We start from the raw sequence: 19318 nt of genomic DNA, 5'->3' as shown, positions 1-19318 counted from the left end.
TCAATTTAATATCGCGGAATAATGATCACCGATGAAGAATTGAAAGTTAAAATGGATTATATTGAAGAAATATCTTCTATCTCTACACAGTCATTAAAGGAACCAGATAAAATACTTAATAATATACTACATATTTCAAAACGTGCATCAGGACAGCAACTATTAAATTATAAACCAAGTAATATTATTGTATGCACTCTTAGACTTTTCTTTTATTACAAAGAAAATGTATCTCAGACCGATAACATGTGTCAATGGAAACGACGAAAGAAACGTCGACTTGCCAAAGAATGTTACAATAACTTATTGCATATATATGTTCCTGTTAAACCTAAAGAAATTCTTGAAGCAGTAATTAAGATAATTTATGAAGATAAGCTTTGGGAATTTGAAAGCTTTTGCTTTGAAATTATGTGTGATCTGTTGGAATGTGGAATTAGTGGGTCATTATTAATTCATACGTTATGGGACAAAATTGAAATTCCAAATACAAATATAGAAGAAACAAGAAGAATGATGAGAATACTATATGAGTTACTTGATATTTATGAATGGCCAGATACTTATGGTACAGTAATCGTTATTGAAAGAATCCTAAATCTTTTTTATATTTGTATAACTACTAGACAATCTTCTATAGATATGATACGTTCATATGCAATGCTCAAGAAGGGTTTAGAGGTTTGCATTATTAATCTGGTAAAACGTGTGGACAATGATCATCTTTTGGTCATAGTACAACACATGTGTACATGGGCTATTGAAGATGGAATGACTGATGACATTATTTTAGAGTTTGGTAGTACCCTTGAATATACAGCTTATATGCATGTGGTAACATTATATGAGAAAACGTTAACACCAAAGATATTTCCATTATTGATGCGAATGATAGCATCAAAAAGTAAAATAACTAATTTACTGGGTAACAGAGTTATACAATATTTATTAGATAGAAAGGAAAATAGAATGAATTTTGATACACCTAAACTGTTTTTTGAAAACACTCAATTTGATGTAAAAATAGGCAAATGTCTTAAAGAAGATAAATTATTTTGCAAACTTCATAGAGAAGTTTTACATGACAGCCTTTTAAAAAGCATTATAAACCACTGTACATCACGTATGAATTTAGAAACAACATATTGTACAATTTGTTTGATTGCAACAGAAATTCCATGCGGCTTCACAGCAGCGGCTTTAGTTTGTCTCATAATGAATCTGCAAGATCTAATTTTAAAAGAAAATAGACATAATAGTGAAGTATCTTATCATTTACATGCTATGATAATAGCAATTATGTCTCTTTTATGCTGGATTCATAAAGCTAAAGTATTTTATGAATATGTGAATAAAATAATATTGGAAAGAGCACAATGGGCTCCACATTTAAATCCGCCTATTCAATCCCAATATAATTTCGCAGCTCATCATATTCTTTGGAATAAGCCAGAATTATTTTTCGTAGATTGGGAAGCACGGTATGGTTTATGGAAATGTTTTCGTTTACGTGACGGTGACAATACATCAGAAATATGAATATTCATTCCGTGGTATGTTCCCACTATTTTCATCTATATTAAATTTGATATACATATATAGTAATACAAATTCAGTTTAAGGTTAAACAAAGATTGTGTGAAAATATCGTTTATTTGGAAGATCATACTTACTTCGCGCAACGTGACTGACTTCAATCGAATCTACTAATTTGCGTTGTTCTATGTTTTTATATATTTTTCACTTGATTGTCCATGCATACGGTGGATAAAATATACGAATAGTGACACGAGGCATAGAATCAAATATGATTACATATGGAAATTAAGAATTTATAATTCTAGAAATTTAAATAGAGATAGGAAATTTGACGACTTGAAAATTTGGAAATTTAGGGATTAGAAAATTTAAATAGAAATTTGGGAATTGAAAAATTCGGAAATCCGAGAATGTCGAAACTCAAGAATTTAGATATTTGTAAATTTGGAAGTACGGATACTTAGAAATTTGAAAATTTGAGAATTCAAGAATTTGAAAATTTAAATCACTGAGTATACATGTTCAGCGTCAAAAACATCATAAAAGCGCAAGCGCGTTACTCTTAGTTACGATATGTTTGAACCAATGAGATATAATATGCGCAGAATGAACCAAAACTAGTCGGATGATGAACGTGATCTCACGTGGAACAAATGCTACGCTTGTTTACATTTAAATCTTGCTAAAGTGAGAGATGAATGAGCATTTGTCAATTTCATGCATAAAAAGATGACAATAGAAATTGATGAAATTAAAAGCAATGATTTTATTACCACCTATATTATGTCTTATGCAAAACAATGCCGGTATAATTGAAAGTTTATCAATAAAAGCCGCATCAATTTGTCTGAAGTTATTCATATCCGTTCGTCCATCTTACACCACTCTAAATACTTTTTGATTCATGAAATATTTGTTTTATAAACTATAAATATAATTTAGAATTAATAGACATGAACTGTTTGGAAAATGACGAAATGTTTTTTTATTATGCTTTAAAAATCTTAAAAGTATAGTGACAATGCAATTAAATCCGTTCTTTTGAATGCAATTTGTGCTGCAATTATTAAAATCGTATTATTTACATAACGAACTCCAACTTCAGTGGATTATTTTCAGCAGACCATCAAATTGCGTTGTAATAAAGGTTAATTTTTAAAACAAATATATAATATCTAATGCTCTCTTTGGTGTATTTTTTTATTAGTGTATTTTATCATCGTTTTTATGACTAAGTTTTGATTACTAATTTGGATTGAATGAATGGTAAACAAACATTAATTTTAGTGACATTATTACGTATAATTAAATATAATGAAAACCATATAAATTATTAGTTATATATAAACGATAATCACATTATCTATCTTTATTTTTCAGTTACTTAATAGTTTCTGTGGAAATAATGTCTGGAGAACAGTTTTCATTAGTTTGGAATAGTTTTCCACGAAATTTATCATCAGGATTGTATACATTATTAACTGATGAGCAGCTAGTCGATGTAACACTAGCTGCAGAAGGCCAAATATTACGTGCACATAAGTTAATATTATCAGTTTGTAGTACATACTTCAGGGAATTGTTCAAGGTATAATGTTATTTAATTGCATATAATAATATTTTTTTGTACTATCAAAATATTTACAAAAACAGGAAAATTCTTGCAAACATCCAATTGTGATTTTGAAAGATGTCAATTACCGAGATTTATCAGCAATGTTACATTTCATGTATCAAGGAGAAGTTAATATTAAGCAGGAAGATATTGCTAGTTTTTTGAAAGTTGCTGAAACTTTACAAATAAAGGGATTAACTACAGAAACTGAAGAGGTATGTTTAACAAGGTTTTATAGTTTAATTATGTAAAAACAGAAATTTTTATTTAATGTCATAGAAACTCGAGGAAGCTTTATCCAAGAACGCACAAGATTTGGATCAAATATTTAGCACAGAACAGGACAGTGTTAATTCTGCAAAATTGGACTTAAATACTCCTAGTTTTGAGAAAACTAAACAGATAGTACAGAATCAACAATCTCAGGGACAAGAAATATCAAACAGTGAACTTGAAAAAGATACAAATGTCAGTAATACATGCTGTCAACAACATTGTACTTCCGATTCAAATTATAATACACAAGATATTCACATGACAAGGAGCAATTGCTCTAGAGACATAGAACCAGAGTATGACGAAGAGGAACCACTAGACTGTACAGCTGATATAAGTCATGTGGAATCCAAACATGAACCACTGGATTATACTCTTGATATTGATGTAGAAACCGGCTATAAAGCATATTTACCTAATGAACCGTTTCATAAGCCCGAAGAAAATCAAAATAAAAAAGGTATTACTTCTAACATAATTATTTATACCAGCATATAAAATAAATTAATTTTATTAATTTACAGAAAATTATACATTTGAATACATACTAAATAATATTGTATTTTACAGATTTTTTACCAGACATGCAGTTAGTTCCCTACAGTCAAAATGTGCAATCTCAACCATTTGGTATGTTTCTAATCTTCATTTCTTTTATTTAATAATTTGTATATTATATCTGATTTACATTATTTTGCTCAATTTTACAAATTTTTTAAACACATACTGCTTATCTTTATTGCATATTGAATAAATTATTTATTACATTTATCATTAGCGTTTTATTTATTTATACTTATTAGGTTTAAATAATATGACTGGTCTTGAGGGTGAATTTCCATATGAACTTGGTTGTCATAATAAAGGTCGGCGAACAGTTAAAGGTATTTCTAATAATAGTTTACCTTTGGAAACAACTTTACGCGTTGTATCCGAATTGGGACCAACTTTACGCATGGAAAGAGGCAAAGTTATTCGAATGTACTCCTGTCCATGGTGTCTTCGCCATTTTACGCGTAAGGAGAATCTTAAGCTTCATGTCCGTTATATTCACGGTCCGCTTGAAAGTCTAACGTGTAAGCTTTGTGGCAATAAATATAAGAACAGTAACAGTTTACGTGTACATTCGTATCTCTATCATAATGCTAAACGAGACAAACACAGTAAACCACTTGTAGATAGTGGTGTATGAAACTGAAAACAACTAACATTAAAGCTCGCAGTATACATTTTGTTATTATTAAGAATGTAGTAATGCATAAAAGTATATAGCATGTGCTATAATATTGGACAATATAATTTTACTCGTAATCAGATAGGTCTGATTTATGCGCGCGCTGACAGAATAAAATTATTTAATATTTTCTATTTAAGTATAAATATTTTGTCTAGATTAATCAGTAGACTATTTAAAAATTGTATAGATTTAAAGGAACAGAATCTTCTTTGAATAATTAATGAAACTAATTTAAACATATTAGGCCTTATGAACAATCATATATTTTATATAAAATAGATTACTTTTTAAAAAAGAAAGTCGATTGTAAATACATATGTATATTAACATACCATTTTGTAAATATATATACATTTTTCACAAAATAAAGCGACTGATTTATATCAATCAGTATTTGTGTATTTTTTTTTTACAAATCTCATTGATAGACAGATTAATATTTTATTTATTATAGACGTATAGTAAATTGTATTTTAAATATTAACTATAATGAGAGCTTCGATTTTTGTTTATATACTTAGGGTCCAAAATCCTTGTATACGATCCTGCGTATACCTTCTTCACCTTCATGTTATCCAATTATACTACTTTTAGTTCGGAATACACACCGTCAGATTGCGTTGATTAAATTTTTATTTTATGCGCGAAATACGACGAGAAATGAATACTACTTGAATGTTATTAAAATTATTAAAGTTTATTAATATAAAACATAGATATTTTTCTACAGAGAATGCTTTGAGGTATTGATTTATTTAAAAAGAAAATGATATTCTTTATAAAATGCAAAGTTAATTTCTATGCGTCCTCACCCCAAAAAGAATTATAAATATCAAGTTATGTCTTCCTTGAAACCAAATACGATTAGTCCCATGTATTTTGCGTCATCGTTAAAAATAAGTAAGTTTAGCTGACGTAGTTCAGATACTTCATCCCATATGTCTCTACATATGTATCATTATACACAAATATGAATCCAGGAGATAGTGTGAGGCTCTCATAGATATAATAATGGCGGACATGATGTGGTATATGTATAGAAATGACTATGACTGTGTTTTGTGAATGTGGGTGTAGACCTACCCACTAGACTTTATCTTATACTTCTGTAATATTTTTTCATGATATGAACATCCTACACAAATACTTAAATGTCTTCTTCCTTTTACAAACATATGAAATTCAATCTTAACTCAGAATTAATTTAAACATAATTTCCAAATGTGAGAGTATAAAGGTAACTATATCAGATTAATGAAAACTTTTGAAAAAACTGCAACAATTACAGCTTTCTTCATATACAGGGTGATTCATAAAAATGTGCTAAGTGCAAACTGTTGGTCATATGAACATATGTTTGAAACAAAAGTGGTAAAATATTGAGAGTAGCATTCAATGTAATTATTAGTTTATTTTTTATCGAGATCATCTTGAGTCTTATCGATTAACGAGATATTGTTTATTAACACCTTCCCAACTGTGTTTTAAAACAGACTTCATAGAGATGTGAATGTTTGAGATTAAAAAATCGTTCGAATATAAAAATAATGAAATTGAGAGGCATATGTGGTTGTAACAAGGACCATTTACTATAACTTAACACATTAACTTACGTTCGTAAGTAATTTAGATGGCGCACTTAGGTGAATCATCCTGTATAATTATCCCAGGATACCAAAGATCATTGACGATCTGACACCAGATACGCTACTAAACGTAATTAATTCAAATCGAAAGCAATATTATCACAAGTTGATACTTTTTCTTTTGCGATGAATCATTCAGAAATGTTTCGGAACAGAATTTCAGAAAACAATAACAATGTTTTCTTGTTTTTGCGTTCGTTAATTGTCAATTGGAAATTCTTACATTATAGATCATTTTATTCGTTACACAAGGCGTCTCAGTTAAGTTGAACATCTTAATTTTCATTGCAATTATACGTAGAAATAATTATTGTCAAAAGTTTTCAAAACTTGGCGCTAAATGTTTGTACTGAAAATATATAATTTCTCCTCAATTTTTTTTATGTCTTTACAATGAAAATAATTTAGATGCAAAAATGTAAAAATGTAAAAATACAAAAATACAGAAATTGCTTACAAAAATTAAATTATAGGTTTTTCAAATTAGATTCACTCTTTTACAAACCAAATACTTTTCCATTTATAATTAAAAAAAAAACCTTGATTACACAATAAGAAATCAAAAACTCATACATTCATAATTTAACGTATGTCTGTTCTCCTGTAATAGTTTATTTTTCTCGTCAGTTCATTGTACTCAGAGTTGATATAGAAACCTTACCTAAAAACGAAACACATTAAGTCCGTATTTGTTAATATGGGAACGAATTATTATAGAAATTATTATTATATAAATAACCGTATAATTATACAAGAGTATTATGTCTGCAGCGTGTTCTTGTAATAACATTTGCAGCCAACCCACCCACGTAACATCCTTATCATTCTCGAAAAATTAACATTAGCAGTCTTCTCTCTTTCCTATCTAGACTTTTGCAATCGTCCAATATCAAAACTGCCTCCGTTCTCAGGAATTCGTAACTTGTATTCGTAGTAGACGATCGATTTCTCTCGTTTACCGATACTGCCGCGATTCGTCAACCTGGACCAAAGTCCGAAAGATCCGACAAATTATCTCAGCAGGCCGCCTATAATTAAACCGCGATTGGATTCGATGGTTTGCTCGACGATTAATCGGCGGATCCCTGAGGACTCCTGGGAGGAGAGGGAAGTAAGGAGACGAGGACAGTGCCTCCGATGTGCTACTGTGTATCATCTGGCTAGCGTCTGGCTGGTCTTTTGCAAGGGGTCAAGGGTCGACCTGTACTGAACATAATCGTTTATACACGCCACTCAGTAGCACCGTGGACTCCTCGCGATTGATATAATAATTAACAGTCACTCCGCGAACTTTTAAGTGCTGCGAATACCTGTTGCTTCAAGAGTGTACGATGAGTTCTACCTTTGGTATCATGGACGTATTTGGAATTTCGCTTTTGGCGCACCTCGTATTCAGTTTGATGCTGCTTGTCTTCTTGGTGCCGATACTGCTGCTCGTTTATCCCGGTAATTAGCAGTTTAATCTTCTACTTTCTGTAAGCCTTCTTTGGTCTAATTTAATCTTCGATCTAGTTTAACTCTTCTGCTGAGATCTAGTTTAACTTCTGCTTCGATCTAATTTGACTTCTGCTTCGATTTTGTTTAACTTCTGCTTTGATCTAGTTCAACATTCTACTTTGATCTAGTTCAACCCTACACTGGTTCAACTTTTGCGGTTCTAGCTTAACACTAGATTTACGGAACCCGTCAAAATGACGGATAATAGATCTATTTTAGATGACAGAATTTGTTAAGAAATTTTTGTAAAAATATCAACTTTTAACAACTTTCAGCAAAAGAATCAATGTTTTAGGCAGTTCACATATTATCTGCAATTTATTTATTTTTCTACTTTAGGTAAATTTAAATAAAAGTGACCATCAAACGTCCGTAAATCTAGTGTTAAACCTTTGTAGTTTGATCTGGTTTAACCCCTCTGATCTAGTTTGATCCTTCTGATCTTTTCTTTAGTTAAGGGACGCGTCAAATAGATTAACCCTTGGCACTCCTTAATTTCTATTACCTACCAATTCGATCTATTTTGTGAATGAAGGAGTATTTTGTGAAAAGGGGGTTCTGTATTAAATGTATTGCAAGAGTGGGGTATGTGACAAATATATTTTTCCTTTATTATAAATAGTAAATGAATGAAAATATATGTATTTAACCATTTATAAGATTCTAGAGAAATGTGATGTCAAAAGGGTTAATAATACTACATTTTTTGTTAATAGTAATGTTGTTCGGTGCACATTTATTTTTAGATTGAAAAATAGTAGAAAAAGGAAGGGAATTTAATGAAAGTGGGAATTTGAAAATTTAGTGGTTTAGAAATTTGGGAATTGCAGGATTTGAAAATTAGGGTTTTTTGAAATGTGAGTATTTTGGGATTTGAAAATTAGGATGTTTTGAAATTTGGGAGCTTTGAAATTTTTTGGGAGAATTTAGAAATTTTTTAATTCACAGATTTAGAAATTTAGAAATTTTTTAATTCACAGATTTAGAAATTTAGAAATTTGTGAAATTCACAGATTTAGAAATTCAGAAATTTTGGAATTCACAGATTTAGAAATTTTAATATCTAGAAATTTAGAAATTTAGAAACTTGAGAGTTTGAAAGTGCTGGAATTTAGAAATTTCAAAATTTGAAAGTGCTGGAATTTAGAAATTTGTGAATTTGAAAGTGCTGGAATTTAGAAATTTGAGAATTTGAAGGTGCTGGAATTTAGAAATTTAGACATTCAGAAATTTGTGAATTTGAAAGTGCTGGAATTTAGAAATTTGAGAACTTGAAAGTGCTAGAATTTATAAATTTAGAAATTCAGAAATTTGAGAACTTGAAAGTGCTAGAATTTAGAAATTTAGAAATTCAGAAATTTGTGAATTTGAAAGTGCTGGAATTTAGAAATTTGAGAACTTGAAGGTGCTGGAATTTAGAAATTTAGAAATTCAGAAATTTGTGAATTTGAAAGTGCTGGAATTTAGAAATTTGAAAACTTGAAGGTGCTGGAATTTAGAAATTTAGAAATTCAGAAATTTATGAATTTAAAAGTGCTGGAATTTAGAAATTTGAGAACTTGAAGGTGCTGGAATTTAGAAATTTAGAAATTCAGAAATTTGAAAATTTAAAAGTGCTGGAATTTAAAAATTTGAGAACTTGAAGGTGCTGGAATTCAGAAATTTAAAAATTCAGAAATTTGAGAATTTGAGTGTACTGGAATTTAGATATTTAGAAATTTGAGAATTTAAAAGTGTTGAAATTTACAAAAATGAAAATTGTCCAAAAACCCCATTAAGGGTGTTCACATCATTGAATTACACAGTGCTTCTATCAAAAATTGTTATTCAAATTTCAATAAATATTCCTACTTATAAAAATTACATTTAAAATCTACATAATTATTCACATAGCTAACCAACCCCAAGAACATAGAAATATTCTAAATAATATAATATTATAAATAATAACAAATGAGTTCTCTATACATATAAAAAGTGCTATTAAGTATACCGTATTCAAGATATGACGGGAAAGAAATTGTTCCGAATGTTGACCGTGACAAAATATTTCAAGATCATTGAAATCCACAAATACAGCAGCAGTCCATTAATCATTACTCCGATAATATGAATTTAGTGCCGCTGTAAGCTTATATAACATTTATTTATTTAGTTTTGTGACTTGCAATCGCATTTAGATATACATTTGATACATTCTTAAATCGCGTGCTTTTTCCTCTATCTTTAACACTTGAACTACTGAATGGACAGACAAAAAACTTGTTATAGGTTTTTTATTTTACACTGTAGATCTCTCAAAAAATTGACCAAATTTTATACTGATATTTGTATAGATAAATAATTGCATAAAACACTTTGAGTTTCATTCAATTAAAATAAATAGTATTACGCATATACTTTTGCTTATTTTTTACTATTTTATGTTTGTAGTACTTTTTTTATTAATATAACAATTTTTAGTTATGGAAGTCTTAGTACTTAATTTTTGTGCTAATTTTTGTTATATAGGAAATTTTTTTTTTAGAATCTAACAAATTTTATATACATTTATATTATTTTTACATTTTTATTGATATAATGGTTGTAAAATTGGAGAATTTCTAGTACTATTTTATTAACATAATGTTTGTAAACAATTTTGAAAATTTTTAGTACATTTTTATTAATATAATATTTGTACAAAATGTCTATTATTTTTTTATTAATATAATGTTTCTAAAAAATAAAAAAAGTTTCTAGTATTTTTTATATTGATATAATATTCCTATTAAATCGAAAAATTAATTTTTCAATTAATTTAATGTTCCTATAAAATTAAATAAATTTCTAGTATTCTTCTATTAGTATAATTTTCCTATAAATTTTAAAAGGTGTTGATTTTTTATTAACGAACATCCATCAAAGTTTTATTTTACAAAGAATAAGATGCTTTCTATCGCATTGTCTGCTGATTTGATAGTAAACAACGAGGTCGATAGTATTTCCCCGAAACTGTCTTTCTCTGAAATCGTACTATACAAGCATGATTTTGTGTTCCGAGTATCCGGGTAACTATCGTTACATTGTACTTTGGATACACGCACTGTCTTGTATAATATCGAACAGTTTTTACGTGCTCGCATTTCACGCAGATAGTATTCAACTTTAACATTTTAGAGTCACTGCAACTATATATAAGCAACGAGATAATTCAAGCAGGAAATTTTTATTCAATTGAGTCTGCTGAATCATTCGATTCCGACGAAATTAACGATCTTGAAGAATATTGAGAATATTTATCAATTATGAAAAGAGGAGAATGGTAAAATGCTTTCACAGCACTATTTTATGTACACTTCTAAATAATCGAATATGTAATTTATTTAGAAAATAAAAAAGCTTTAAAAGAACCATAACTTGTTTAGTTGCAAGTTTGATAAGTCAACATTAACGATTAATGAAAATAGAAATGAGTTATGTTTATGATCTATTCTGAGCAAGTCGTCAAAAATTCTATTCCAGTGGTGAAAATTATAAAGTGTTATAAATGCAATAAAGTAATTATTATTGTATAGTTATTTAGTACTGTAACAATTAATAGTGTAGATTTGTACTTGTATTCTTTACGGTTCCATTACAGTAGTAACATGGTGCAGAAAAGTTTGGGTCAGTTTCGTAAAATGGAAGTACCCGAACGTTGTGGTGGTAGAAGAGATCTGCATCCGCACCATTTTGGACCAATTTCGAAATCACGTAGGTAGAACACACGAAGTCATTAATTTCGATGAAATTGCGATTCACGTTATGAATGTATAGCGGACGTAAAAAACAATCAATCAATATTTATATGGCACATAGGACATACCGAATAAAGATTAGTTATGGTGATTATTAGGTATTAAAAATATTCTAACATGATAAATGTTATTTCAGATTTTAAGAATGATATTCGATAAATTATAATTACTCATCAACAAAACGTCAAAAAGTGTTTCCAGTAGAAATGATTTCCAGCTGTTATTCAAAATGGCGCCATGCTGGTGGGTGATTCGGTTCTGCCCTAATTGCAATCTCGCTGACATTCTTCATTGTATCAATGTAAAACAGTATAAAGTCATCGTAAAAAATATTTGTAATTGTAGAAAAAACGAAGTATAGCTAGAGGTAGAAATACAGAAATTAATATTAGATCATCGGTGATTTTTCATCGAACGAAAGGCAAAACGTTACGACGTATTACAGATATAGCACTGCAAAAGTCTATGGTTTACGAAGTATACAAAAGACATTTAAAAAATGAGTTCATTGATGATAAACTACAATTTCCACATAACCCAAAGAAGCAGTTTTGTTTCGTCTATTATTTTGTTCACATGTTTTGCAGAAAAATACATCTTGATAAGAAGATACATGTAGTACTTGGTAATTAGTAGAATCATTCATAAATAAATTCAAAACAAATCGAAACACCGTTTATTTCTTTATTTATTACAAAATAAAAATGTTTCGAAAGCTTTTTCACGCCACTGTATGAATCTTGAGCTATAGAAAATGTGTAAGTCTTCTTATACATATGGAGGGTGTGTCTGACGACACATAATCCTATTTCACTAGCATTCAATCTGTTCTTTACGACATTAGGTACTTTGCTATACACGTTATGCAATTTTTGATCCGTATATTATTTTAAAACTTACGTAAAACCGTCTACTTGACTATCATGATTATAAAATAATAAAAAAAAACGGAGTTTACCTCCTTAAGTATTATATTGTTCATAACTTCGAACATAACGAACTAGTAATTAATGAAATACTATAATTAGAAAATATGAGAAGATTTATTTATCAGAGATATTTTACTCATTTTCGCAGTATGTCCTATGCACCACATAAATATTGAACGGTTTGTTTTGAACATCCTGTACATTGGATCTTCTTAAATTTAGGGGATTTATACTTTGCTGATTCAAGCCCGTTCAATCGCGGAAAACATTCGGGGCCATTTAATTCACCTGACATCGTCCAGAAGATTCCTTCGAGCAGGCTTGTCCACAAGATGCGGTCTCTACGTGTGGAAGGACCTTGATTATTTCTCCGTAGATAATCAATTATTAAACTCACCATGCTCCTTTAGAGGTCGACCCATCACTGAGTCCAACATTCAGGTCCGTTTTATACAATTTTTATTCGTTCTCTTACTTTTACATTTTTAAACAAAATTCACTTCCTAAATTAATTTCATGTTTAAATGAAATGTCTCTACGTTTTAAAATTGGTCATTTGATGTGATACAGATATACAAATTCGACAAAGACTATATTTTCTTAACTTTAGATCAAATAAGTACGTGCGTTGGAAAAGGAACGAAATATTAGCTACCTCTGAATGAAGTAACTGTCCACAAAATTGTGTTAAGAGGTCCAAATTAAACAACTATTAATTTCTACGAATTAATTAAACAAAAACCATGAATTTGGTTTCTTCTCCAACGTACCGTTCGAATCAGATAACTCTGTAATGTGGCTATTTGCAGTAGATTCATGTATTTTAGGACTACGTCAGCGATCTCACGTCCAAGTTCTTCCCACCGGGACAACCACCGTGGCAGGTGCACGTAATAAATTGTTTCCTCCGCGGAGAAGAGTATCAAGTTTGCCTGGTGAGGGTCCATCATCTGCTACTGCGTCAGGAACACCTAGCACTCGCAGATTTTCTTCCGTTAAGATACTCCACCGACGGTTGGACGTGTCAAGACCCAGATTCACCCTTCACCAATCTTTACGCCGAACCCGCTGCACTTCCGAAACTCTATCAAAAGCTCACCGAGAGCTTCAGCAATTATTGGAACGAGTTTCTTTATAATAACGACCCGAACGAGAGGCCGGAGATTCTGAAGAAGCAGATCGGCAGTTTTCAGTGCGCAAAAATCGGTGTTATAGTTCTAGTTTCTTCGCTGAAAGAGTTGACGAGGTAAACTTCTTCGCGATTCATCTTTTGATAGCTTAGCTTTTTTAATAATTTTATATAATTTCTTTTTAATACTTGAATAATTATGAGATTTTTTTATTTTTAAATTAGTCAGAACGTTTTGAAAAACGTTTTAAAATAAACGAATGTTAAAACATATACACAATATAATACTTTCAAGGAATCTTAAAAAATGTAAAACTAGGAAACTTGTAAAGCGGTCATGTAACATTAACATTATATTAATGTAATTGATATGTAAATCTAAATTATCTTCTTTTATTTCAGACGGTACAGAAAAGGTGAGAAGCGAGGTTTCTTCGAGGTCTTCTCCATCCTCCAACGGGAGGCAAACAAACGCAGCTTCGGTCCTCTAGTGTTTCTACGAGCCTTGCTAAAATCAATGAATCCTTTCGAGGCGATATACGATGTCATCACCTGGTTATGGTATCTGGCTATCACGTTGACTTTGAAAACACCAATACTGTTATTGCGAGAACTTCGAGCCCTAAAATCGCGTCATAAGCACTACTATCCTGACACTTTGACGTCCATGCTGTGGTACTACGTTCCCCTGGTATTCCAAGCCAGCGTGGAAGTCCTCTCCATCACCTGGATAGCGATCAAAGCGCCGAAAATGATTTTGGAGGAGCTGTTCCTGAAGCATCCGCAGGCGAATCGTCTTCAGACGACGTCTCCTTGCGGTCGGAAGGTGGTTGCGTGGTCGGAGGAGGTTGAATTCGAGGTTCTTCGAAAGATTTCTAGTATGACCGGCGCGACGGAAGCTGAAATACTGTTAGCTGCCACGGTCGACGCCTTGAAGGAGTATTTCCGTCATTCGGAAGTTAGGATACCGGATGACGTGCTCGCCACTGGGAAGTTTACCAGTCAGAGAGCGATATTCGTGCAGAATCATGAGCCCAGAGGGGTTCTGTGTCTTGCGCTGCCTACTAGGACACCGCTTTTCGAGGACGATCTGGTTGAAATTTTACAGGTTCGTATATTTATACTAACTTCTAGACACTTTCTGGTCTCTTTTTAACTGACTAACTTTGAGTCGTTTATTTTGAGATCACTAAATCCATTTGTCACCACTAAATATACTAATCATACAAAACATTTTGCGGTTAAATATATTTAGAGTATACAATAATTTTGGACGTATAAATGTTTGTAGATATTTTGGTAGTTGACATGCAATTATTTAACTCTGGTTAAAATGACTGGTCTTGGGATTGTCTTATTTTACAAAGGGTTGTTGTGTTTTTAAAATGTCTGTCTCATTTTGTTAAAATAAAGGACTTGTAGTTCTTTACTGTACATATAACTCCTTAATAAACGAACTAACTTAACACAACTCCTTAATAAACAAACTAACCTAACTTAACTCCTCAATAAACGAACTAACCTAACTTAACGCCACAATAATCGAACTAAACTAACCTAACATCCTAATAAACGAACTAAACTAGCCTAACTCCTTAATAAACGAACTAAACTAGCCTAACTCCCTAATAAACGAACTAAACTAACCTAACCCCTTAATAAACGAACTAAACTAACCTAACATCCTAATAAACGAACTAACCTAACCTAACCCCTTAATAAACGAACTAACCTAAATTAACTCCACAATAATCGAACTAAACTAACCTAACTCCTTAATAAACGAACTAAACTAACCTAACCCCTTAATAAACGAACTAAACTAACCTAACATTCTAATAAACGAACTAAACTAACCTAACCCCTTAATAAACGAACTAACCTAACCTAACCCCTTAATAAACGAACTAAACTAACCTAACCCCTTAATAAACGAACTAACCTAACCTAACCCCTTAATAAACGAACTAAACTAACCTAACATCCTAATAAACGAACTAAGCTAACCTAACTCCTTAATAAACGAACTAACCTAACCTAACTTAACTACTGAATAAACAAACTAACCTAACCTAATTCCCTAATAAAGGAGTTATTTTTGTGAATCACTGCTTTAGTATTTACGTATTTATTTTCCAGTTAAAAAATAAATAACCTAACCTAACCTAAACTAACTCTATATGTTAATCATTGCTTCAGTATTTACATACTTATTTTTCATTGAACAAATAAATGTCCATTAACACAATTTAGCTCTAAAATTAAATTCAATATTCAAATACGCGCTATCCACGATACAACAGCGCGTCATTGTACTCGACCCAATTTTCATGATCTAACGGTTTATTATCCTTCCGTTATCGCGAACAATTATAGCGTTTCACCCTCTCTACAAGTTTCGCTTCAGCAATCTTTTCGCTTGCTCCAATTATACGTCCTCTCATTCTTATTCGAGTTTTATCGATCTATTTATATATTTGGTCGTGTAACGATAATAACCGCCGAACAATAATATCGTTTACTATTAAATCGCGTGTTAAGAGGTTGAAAGAATCACGTATCTTTTCAGGTCATCCAGAAAAACGTGCGAGAAGCGAGATCGAAACAAAGCGCCTTGTACGCCATTACGGCGGCGGAGGCGTCTGTCGGCTTGATTTCTTCTTGTTTACCTTCGTTGATGCTCAAGGTGTTGTTAAATCAATTAACGAGAAGGTATTCCCTCTCCTTGACACACGTCGACGGAGATTTACCGGTGGAAGGCGTCGATGCTGTGATGTACTGGAGACCGCCTCAAGGCAACTGCAGTAAATAAATCTCTTTTGTTTATTCTTTTTAATTTTTGGTAACATTAAGATCATAAACTCAGACCTAATTTTTGAGATCTCTGAAAATTGATATGATCTCACGGTCCTTGTTTATCTTATATCGTTTTTACCAGAAAAAAAGGGACTGTAAATGTTTGGTCTCCAAAAACGTGCAAAATGCAATTTCATAATTTGAATAGTTTGAAGCCAAAAATTTTGTCATACTTCTTTTCCCAAATATTACTTAAACCATACTTAAAAGTCGTATAAACCTAGATTTTTGTGTTAAAAACTTTTTAAAACTTCATACCAAATGAAAGCATGTATTTTTTAAGTTTTTGAATTTGGCGCCTTTTTTGAATTTTGCCACTTATGTTTATTATTATTAAATTTTTATTTAGAATGCCTTCTGTAAGACGTTTTCTCAATTTGAACAGGGTTTTAAAGAGTCAGTTATCTACTTTAATTTTCGTGATTATTAATTATCTTTTTTTTCTAGATATGTCGATAACTCTACACAGGTATGGAAACGGCGTACGTATGGGTGTGATGGGTGACGCGCTAATTGGCCCCGAACACTCAATTATCACGAGGACCTTTCCGAAAAGTGTGGAGAATCTCGCTAACGTGGTTGGTGTACCAAGAACTCCTAGCAGGAATTCGACGCCGAGTCCAGCAAGTCCGAGTACATCGCCAGGACATTAAATATGCAGGAGGACTATGTAACATAAGTAAAGGCCGAATTGACGTTTAAATTGTCATTTAGCATGCTACTTTTATGTGTGATGTTGTTGGAGGTCCTAACCGTGTGTTTGTCACATCATTTTTTGTACTATGCTGTTTTCTGTTCCTTGTCATTAACCTAAAAGTAGGGATACAATAGGCAACGAGCGGTACCTTTGATGTTTGAGAAGACAGAGCCTTGTATACGAGCGGGAAATTTAAATCAAGTGAATCTAATTTCATGTCAATACCTAATAATTAGAAATTTATCGTAAATTATTAATATTGACTTTCGGAGTATTTACATCAATTTTATAATATTCAAAAGTTGAAAAAGGAAGATATATACTAAAATGATTTGCACAATATAATAAGCGTATTACAGAAATGATTGTTACAAATAACTTATTAAGAAATGGCAAACTAAAGTTGCGGGTTTAAACCCGCCAATTCTTTGTCGACCGCCATATTTGCACATTGTGCGCATGCGCATTCCGAAGTACCGCGTCGATGTACTTTAATTGTTTGACAGATTTCTTCAAGTACTCCACGCCGATTATATTTTGTTTATTTTAAAAATTAGAACAGAATTAATTACGTACCAATAAATAAACCATTTGGAACGTTTACTTTAAAAGTGGTGTAAGTCCATTTTCATTTATTTTGAGAAAATTAAAGATTAGTATATCTCAATGAAAAAATATAGGTTAATTATATCAAGACTGGTAATTCAGCAATTTTTTTACTGGTTGATTAATATGTAATTTGATTATATACATTTTTTTAGGTGATTTAGCTAAAATAATGTATATTCATGCAAATGTACTTATATCATTTTTCAAATAAATGTTTCATTTAAAGTTAAAACGCATTCCGGTTCTCCAACAATGTACACACATGTACATATGTATACATACATTGGACGTCGTACGATATGGTGTTGCGGATAATTCGATACGTATTATCAATCCCTTTTTTCTTTTATTTTAAAATTCACGATCATTTACACGTTTGTAACTTTATATTAGAGACTAATTAATATTACTTATCGCATATTTCTGACGTTATCTACAATCGCATGAATTATTTTTCAGGTCACGTACTTCTGAGAAGATAAATATTCTCTTTTTTTACCAAAAGAGATTTAACGAAATTTCGACTCGTGTAAGGAGATTCGATCGGATACAGAGGTATCGTAAGCTTCTGTAAAGTTTGGTTATTTAATCGCGTCGATAGAAATGAATGATATTTATAAATATTTATGCGATATTCGCCTCGTACTATGTTTTCATTCTTTTTATAATTTTTTAGAAAGAAACTAAACAAGAAAGAAAAAAGTGGTTATTTTTGTCCTTCCCTTGCTCCGTTACTTTCCTCGCGTTTAATTGCATAACAAGGTTAGTGTAATAAAAAACACATTTGATTGCGTTTTTATATGCTGCATGTATATATTTATATAAATATAAATGTTCGTATCTATTTATACATACGTTATTAACATTTGCAATATATTATAAAGGTCAAGAAATTAGTACATTTTTCCATACAATTCGTTACAGCGGTTAACATTTCAGGCATTACAAGTCACCAGTAATATGAGTACATGAATACAATTGTTTTTTCGTTATTCTCTTTAATAATACGTTCATCTGAAATTTGTAGTAATTATATTTTGTGAACAGCTCCAAGGTATTTTTCACAAAAGAACAAAAAATTTTCTTTTTATGAACGCTGAAGAAGTTAATACGACAAGTTGATTGCCATTGTTGACTAGCTTATATTTGGAAGCATATTATATGTATCCCTCATATAATAATTGCTCGCGTTATGATTTATATACACAGACTTCTTTTTAAAATATTGTATATATACAAAAGCAAATTCTTACAACGAAGTTTAATATCGGAAATAATTAAGCGATTTGTTTTTTATCGATTGCATCTGCCCATGTTTCAAATATTTCATAAATATTAAATAATTAAGTACAAGAGCCGAATTTTTTACAACATATTTTTTTAACATTTGTATCGATTTTTTAAAAATAAGTATACCATTTTGACGCTGACTTAAATGGACGCTTACTTTGGACAAGGTATAGTGAAATATTACGACGAATTGTATTAGGTTAACAATTTTTCTGACTT

General features: G+C 30.9%; 3 protein-coding genes across 7 annotated transcripts; all 3 read left to right on the top strand.

The window, feature by feature from the left end:
• The first annotated feature begins 21 nt into the window (after positions 1–21).
• LOC100881854 (uncharacterized) lies at positions 22–2391 on the top strand. 2 transcript variants are annotated; one of them, XM_076530079.1, is made up of 3 exons: positions 22–568; positions 641–1553; positions 1617–2391. In XM_076530079.1, the coding sequence occupies exons 1-2, from the start codon at positions 22–24 to the stop codon at positions 1537–1539; spliced, it is 1446 nt and encodes a 481-aa protein (XP_076386194.1). In that variant the 3' UTR covers positions 1540–1553; positions 1617–2391. The 2 variants fall into 2 exon arrangements, with proteins under 2 accessions (XP_076386194.1, XP_003702125.2); XM_003702077.3 differs by having other exon boundaries at positions 22–1553.
• Positions 2392–2509: 118 nt separating this feature from the next.
• Positions 2510–5057, top strand: LOC143263939 (uncharacterized). 2 transcript variants are annotated; one of them, XM_076530081.1, is made up of 6 exons: positions 2510–2686; positions 2920–3127; positions 3193–3369; positions 3434–3890; positions 4001–4060; positions 4234–5057. In XM_076530081.1, the coding sequence occupies exons 2-6, from the start codon at positions 2945–2947 to the stop codon at positions 4620–4622; spliced, it is 1266 nt and encodes a 421-aa protein (XP_076386196.1). In that variant the 5' UTR covers positions 2510–2686; positions 2920–2944; the 3' UTR covers positions 4623–5057. The 2 variants fall into 2 exon arrangements, with proteins under 2 accessions (XP_076386196.1, XP_076386195.1); XM_076530080.1 differs by having other exon boundaries at positions 2510–2805.
• Positions 5058–7493: 2436 nt separating this feature from the next.
• Positions 7494–18364, top strand: LOC100882692 (uncharacterized). Of its 3 annotated transcripts, none has more exons than XM_076530229.1 (8): positions 7494–7759; positions 11433–11545; positions 12741–12959; positions 13346–13764; positions 14050–14755; positions 16217–16451; positions 16951–17182; positions 18269–18364. In XM_076530229.1, the coding sequence occupies exons 1-7, from the start codon at positions 7645–7647 to the stop codon at positions 17154–17156; spliced, it is 2013 nt and encodes a 670-aa protein (XP_076386344.1). In that variant the 5' UTR covers positions 7494–7644; the 3' UTR covers positions 17157–17182; positions 18269–18364. The 3 variants fall into 3 exon arrangements, with proteins under 3 accessions (XP_076386344.1, XP_076386345.1, XP_076386346.1); XM_076530230.1 differs by having other exon boundaries at positions 7602–7759; positions 12766–12959; XM_076530231.1 differs by having other exon boundaries at positions 7654–7788; positions 12766–12959.
• The last annotated feature ends 954 nt before the right edge of the window (positions 18365–19318 follow it).

Source organism: Megachile rotundata, chromosome 3 (genome assembly GCF_050947335.1).
Source record: "Megachile rotundata isolate GNS110a chromosome 3, iyMegRotu1, whole genome shotgun sequence".
Taxonomy (NCBI): Eukaryota; Metazoa; Arthropoda; class Insecta; order Hymenoptera; family Megachilidae; genus Megachile; species Megachile rotundata.
Note: the sequence above shows the minus strand (reverse complement) of the source record. Positions and strands in the feature narration are given on the sequence as shown.